The sequence below is a fragment of the Trypanosoma conorhini genome, assembly GCF_003719485.1.
Source record: "Trypanosoma conorhini strain 025E chromosome Unknown Tco_14.4_contig_00891, whole genome shotgun sequence".
In the NCBI taxonomy this organism is placed as follows: Eukaryota; Euglenozoa; class Kinetoplastea; order Trypanosomatida; family Trypanosomatidae; genus Trypanosoma; species Trypanosoma conorhini.
Window position 1 is genome coordinate 205 of NW_021704984.1, and position 5,556 is coordinate 5,760.

Below are 5,556 nucleotides of genomic sequence, written 5' to 3' on the forward strand. Positions count from 1 at the left end.
GTGCCTTGGCTGCTGCTGCTGTCGTGCGATTGACTTGGTTTTCGTTCTTCGGTTTTTTTTCTTCTCCCCGCGTCGTTGTGTCCGGTACATGTACATATACATGCTTGTGTGTGTGTGTTTGTGTAAATGTGCCGCAGAAGAAGGCGCAAAAGATACCGGGCACATATTTTCCCCCCTCGCACACCCACACATTTTTGTTGCGTACGTCGAAGGTAGAAGGGGGCGACGTCGTGTCTGTGCTTGTGTGTGTGTGTGTGGCAGCTAGTTGGTAGCAATCCGCGAGGACGGGGTGTTGAGGTAGAGGGTGTCTGTCTGCGAGAGAAGGCGAAGCGGGGCGGGCTCGCGTTGCTGTGTGACGGCTAAAACAGACCCACACCCGTCGAGTCCATGCAGCTGGCAGTAGTGGAGTGTGTGCTTCTCCTCCTGTGGAATGTGACGGCCGCGAAGTGCGCCCTGGGCTCCGCCGCGCTTGTGGCGACGTTTTGGGCGTTTATCTTCAAACCGCTGCTGCGGCGGTTTCGGGCCTCGGCGTGGGGGCGGCAGCAGGCGGCGGCGGGAACTACCGCCACCACCGCCGCGGCAGCAACAAGAGCCGCAGGGCGGAGAGCCTCACCGTCGCGGAAATCCTCAACGCCGCCACGGCGCGGTGAAAAGTCCGCGAGTGGTGGAAGGAAACGGGCGCCCAACGGCGAGCCACACGAGACGGACACGGCCTCCTTCGACGCTGCCGCCGCCAGCGCCGCGGCGGTCTTGAGGCGGAGCTCATCTCCGTCGGCTTCCGTCACGCGTGAGGCGCTCTTGTCACTCTTTCGATCGCCGGAGTTCGGCCGCTGGTACGCGTGCCACCGTGACTCTCTCCTGGAGCGGGTGCAGGTGCGGTGTGCGCAGCGGCTCTGGGAGTCGCTTGCCGTCGCGGTGGTGCTGTTGATGGGAACGTTTTTGCTTCCTTTTTTTACCCTCAGGAACGATGGCGCAACGTTGTGGGTCCTGCTGCGGCGTCGCACCGACAGCGTCGGACATGTAGTGATGAACAACGGGTGGTGGAGGATTATTCTTACTACGGTGACTGTGCATGGGGAGCCGCTGCTGCTGCTTGTGGCTGCCGTAACACTCTTCACGACGGCCTTTATGCCGGCGGATGCGAAGGCAACGGCATCCACTGCACTTGCCGCGCTGCTCGTGCTGCTGGTGAAGGCCGCCACGGTGGAGCCTATGGCCTTGGGCGCCGGGTTCTTGATGTTACTTGGCGTCATGGCTTGGCGTGTCTCCTGCAGCATTGGCTGAAGCAAACGCAAGGGCGTTGGAGCGCAAAGGAGGCAGACGGAGGGAGAAGAGAAGGAGATGAAATTAGAGAAAGTGGTGGTGGTGGTGGGACACCTGTACGCACGCACGCACACGCCCGTTCTTGCGATGCTTTGTGTTGCAACCTTGTTTGGTCTTTCTTTCCCCCCCCCCCCCTTTTTTTTTCCTTTTTTCTTTTCCTTCCTTTTTTTGTTTACTGTTTGCCGTTGGGCCCCGGGAGGGATGTGTGCCGAGCGCCCACTGTTGCCGTAAGCAGGTGGGTATGCACTTATCTATGTATGCAGTATATATGTCATTATATATAGATATATGTATGACATGTGTACTGAATTATTTACTTGTAGAGAGAGAGAGAGAGAGACTAAGTGTGTGTAAAACGGGGGAGAAGGGGAGATCGTGTGGCGCTTGAAACGTGCCTGGGTAGATTGGAGGGAGGCGTCTGCATCGAGGGAAGTGAACTGCGGTTTTTTATTTTTCTCCCTCCTCCTTCTCTGTTGCTTTGTTTGGTTGTTTCTGCGTCTCCTTCGCTCTGGAGAAAGCTGCCTTTTGTGGCGTCGCCTGCGGGGCAGGGGCCGACAACAGGGGCCACGGCAAGAATAAAGGAGAAGGCGAAGGACACAGGGGCGGGGGGCAGAGATGGACCACCGCTTTTCAAAGCATGAGTACTTTGTGAGCTGCAGCTTCACAATCCTCTTCGCCGGACTTGCGGCCGCCTCCTACTTTGACATCTCCACCTGCCCGTTTCGGTACAATCACGGGGCCAGCGGCGGCGGCGGCGGCGCCTGTGCGGCGCACGTGTACGGCCGAGGCGGGGAGGAGCGTCCGCGCTCGCTCTTCGCCTCGGTGGCGCAGGAGGGCGGCCTCACGTGCCACATGGCCGACCTCGTCATCTGGGTCTACATCGTCGCCCTGCTGCTCTTCATGTCGCACAAGTACTACTACTACCGGATGCGGGGGCTGCACTACTTTTTGCTCGACTACTGCTACTTCCACAACGCCTGCCTCGTGCTTTTTTTGCTCTGGTGCCTCGTCGACGTGCAGTGGTCGAGGGAGCCGCTCCTCTCGTGGGAGGCGTACCTGCCAGCGGGGTGGCTGCGTGAACGCGACGCGCTCCTCGCAGGCGCGCCAGGCGGTGGGCTGAATAAGAGCCTCAAGGACGTCGCCGTGAAGGCGACACCGCTGGTCAACCAGACGTGGACAAGCTGGACGCTGCGGTTTGTCCCCTCTACGGCGCGGCAGCTGCTGCTCGTGGGCGGGGTTTACAAGCCCGTCTCGGCGGACATCGTCACCATTGCCTACGCCGCGGCGGAGGCCTCGAGCACGGACGAGGTGCTGCTAGACTTTCTCTCCTTTTTTGCGCTCGTGGCGGGGAGCTTTGGGCCGATTTTGGGCGCCATACTGGTGTGGAGCAATTCCCTGCTCTTCCACTCCTTCGACCGCATGTCCTCCAGCTACCTCCACCTCGCCCCTGCGGGGACGCAGCTGCTGCTGCTGCACCGCCTCCTCACCTCCGCCACGCGGGAGCTCGCGTCGCTGGACGCGGTCCCCGGCGGCACCCCCGCGCCCGCCGGCGGGACGCTGCGGCACAGGGCGGATGCGATCTGCAGCGCGGGGACGCTCTGCCGCGACCTGCGCCACGCCGTGTCGTATTGGACGCTGCTGAAGCTGCACTTTGCGATGTTCATTGCGTGGCAAATCTTTTACCACGCCTTCAACGAGGGGCGACGGCGCCGTCGCCAGAAGAAGCATCACAAGAAAATGCATGAAATCGCCGCGCGGCACGAGGAGTTTTGCCGCGTCACCGGCGCCACCGCGGCGGAGGCGGAGCTGCTGCGCCCCATCTTTGTCCTCTCAGAGGGCGTCGTGGGCGACCCCACGCACCGCGTCACGGCGTACACGTGGCTGATGGAGCACCCCCCGCTTGGGAAGCAGGGGCTGCTCTACCGCCTCGTCACCGCCTTTGGCACCGGGTACCTGCCGACGATGGCGCTGTTTCAGGTCACCCAGTGGCTCTTCCACGTGGCCTTCTTCACCCTGGCCTACCCTGTCATGTACTACAGCTTCCACGTGGCGCTCGCGGCCTGGCCGCTGGCCCTCTACCTCATCGCCTTCCTCCTCTACACCGTGTACAACGCCGCCGCGGTAAATAAGCGGTGGGTCCAGAAGCTGCAGCGGTTGGCGGCGATGGGGATGCTGGCGCAGCGCGAGCGCAGCGACGGCGCCCTCCCCGCGTCGACGAACTGCGGCGGCCATAGCAAATCCCAGCAGCCATCCCTGGCGCCGCAGACAAACCCCCCGGCGCATTAGAAAAAGATGCAGGCAAAAGCAGAACGGCGTTGCATAGCGAAGAAAACAAGCACGAAAATAAAGACAAAGGCATAAGAAGTGGAAATAATTCAAGAAAGCATCGCAAGGTTAAAGAGAGACTTCAGTGATGACTGCTATACATGTGTGTGTTGTGGCGGTTGTTTTGCGCGTTTTTTCGTTTTTTTTTTCTTTTGGCCTCGACCGGTGGCTCCCTTATTATTGCTGTTTCGTCGTGTGTGTGTGTGTGTGTGTGTGTGTGTGTTTGCCTCCGCTCCGTCCGTGTGGCGGGGTGCGTCGGCCTGCCGCCGCCTGCCCTGCGGGTCTTTCGCCTTCTCCCCCAAGCGCACGCCCGCCCCCGACCCCGCCGCCAGGTGGAGGTGCAACCGACAACAAGGCGCAAAGCAAAGAAAAAAAAAGTGCAAAGTGAAAAGGAAAGGAGGGAAAGGGAAAAGGGAACAAAGAGCGAGCCAGAAGGATACGAAGACGCAGACAAGATGCCGGCAAACGCGACGTACCGGCAGGGCGCGGGGCGACAGCGGCATCACAGGCAGCGCCTTGGACGCATGCTGGTGCCGCACGGCCGCGTGTCCGGGCTTCTCTTCACCGTGAACCCCCGACAGGAGTCGAGGGCCCTCCGCGAGCTGCAGCTGTACCTGCAGCCCCTCGTCGCCGACCTCGAGGCGGCGGCGGACGGCGCGGGAGGAGGCAAGACAGGGACGCCGGAGGAGCCGAAGCGGCGCGGCCACGGGGCGGCCCCAGCGACGATCGCGCCCTCCACCTCCAGCCTCCTCGCGGCGGAACTGGCCGAGTACGTCTCAGCCGGGGCGGGGCGAAGCCGGGTGGAGGACGCGGCCAGCGACACCACGAGCGACGGCGACAAGGACAACACGGAAAATAAAACGAATAATAACGGCAGCGGCGGGGATGGCAGTCAGGGCTCGGACGCGGGGCGATCGCCCGCGCGAAAGCGCCGACGACGCGAGGCGGAGGCCCTCCAGCGAACGGTGCCGAATTGCCGCCGGTGGCTGGCGCCGCTCGAAACAGGCTGCAAAGGACACCTGATGGTCAGCATCCCGTTTCCCCCGGCGGCGGCGGCGGAAACAGAAGCGGAAAGCGAAAGTGAAAGCGGGTCCGCCACGGCGGAGGCGCCGCTCGAGCTCGAGGCGCAGGGGACGGCGGCGGCGGAGCCGCAGGGGCAAAGGCCGCCGCCCCACTCGATCACGCACAACCCGCTGGTGCGCGCCGTCGTCGAGCGCATCTTCAACGATCTTCAAGAGAACCCGCGCCCGCTGCTGCGAAACTGCTTTCGACTCATGCCCTGTGAGTTGACGTGCTGCCCCACCTTGCCGGAGATGCGCGTGGCGCTGGAGCAGCTCGTGGCGGCGCATTTCCCGCACGCCGAGGACCCCCGGCGGCTGCACCGAGTGAGCCTCTCCTTTAAGGTAAAGAACAACACAGGGGTAGAGCACAAAAAGGCTTACTTCCACGCGGCTCTCGAGACCGCGTTTCCCGCGAACCGCTTCGTCGTTGTCCCGGCAGCCCGGATCAAGAGCTGCGGGGGCGGGGTCGAGGCGGTCTTCTGCGCGCTCGTGGCGCATGCGACGTGCGCGATGGGGGTGCAGCGCCTGTTCTCAGAGCGCGGCGAGTACAACCTCCACGCCTTGGGCGCGAAGCACCTCGAGCTCTCCTCCTCCGTCTAGCAACCGTCGACGGCGCCGGCGCGGCCAGAAGGGAAGAGGAAAAAGTAGGCAGAGGCCCCCGCGGGCAAAGGGGGCCAGGGACCGCCCAATTTTTTTATGTTTTCTGTTCCTTTTTTTTTTTTTCGTTTGTTCCCTCTTCGCGCGCGCGGGAGGAACCGAGACGGCCGCCGCCGGGGCTCCGACGCCTCTTGCTTTTTTCTTTTTCTTTTCCCTTGCCCCCGCCGCGGCCGAAGGAACCCGAAAGAAA

The 5,556-nt window shown here is 62.4% G+C and overlaps 3 protein-coding genes across 3 annotated transcripts, besides 7 other annotated features; all 3 read left to right on the top strand.

The window, feature by feature from the left end:
* The first annotated feature begins 105 nt into the window (after positions 1-105).
* Positions 106-124: a microsatellite.
* A 106-nt stretch (positions 125-230) lies between these two features.
* Positions 231-257: a microsatellite.
* A 130-nt stretch (positions 258-387) lies between these two features.
* On the top strand, positions 388-1,284 carry Tco025E_08840 (uncharacterized protein; the record flags this gene model as incomplete). Its single annotated transcript, XM_029375676.1, has 1 exon — positions 388-1,284. One exon carries the CDS (start codon positions 388-390, stop codon positions 1,282-1,284), a length of 897 nt encoding a protein of 298 aa, XP_029224206.1.
* Positions 1,285-1,562: 278 nt separating this feature from the next.
* Positions 1,563-1,618: a microsatellite.
* A 26-nt stretch (positions 1,619-1,644) lies between these two features.
* Positions 1,645-1,663: a microsatellite.
* Positions 1,664-1,938: 275 nt separating this feature from the next.
* Tco025E_08841 (uncharacterized protein) lies at positions 1,939-3,609 on the top strand (the record flags this gene model as incomplete). Its single annotated transcript, XM_029375677.1, has 1 exon — positions 1,939-3,609. The coding sequence occupies one exon, from the start codon at positions 1,939-1,941 to the stop codon at positions 3,607-3,609; it is 1,671 nt and encodes a 556-aa protein (XP_029224207.1).
* Positions 3,610-3,841: 232 nt separating this feature from the next.
* Positions 3,842-3,871: a microsatellite.
* Positions 3,872-4,022: 151 nt separating this feature from the next.
* Positions 4,023-4,065: a sequence feature (A-rich).
* Positions 4,066-4,103: 38 nt separating this feature from the next.
* Positions 4,104-5,309, top strand: Tco025E_08842 (uncharacterized protein; the record flags this gene model as incomplete). Its single annotated transcript, XM_029375678.1, has 1 exon — positions 4,104-5,309. The coding sequence occupies one exon, from the start codon at positions 4,104-4,106 to the stop codon at positions 5,307-5,309; it is 1,206 nt and encodes a 401-aa protein (XP_029224208.1).
* A 92-nt stretch (positions 5,310-5,401) lies between these two features.
* Positions 5,402-5,437: a microsatellite.
* Positions 5,438-5,556: the final 119 nt, after the last annotated feature.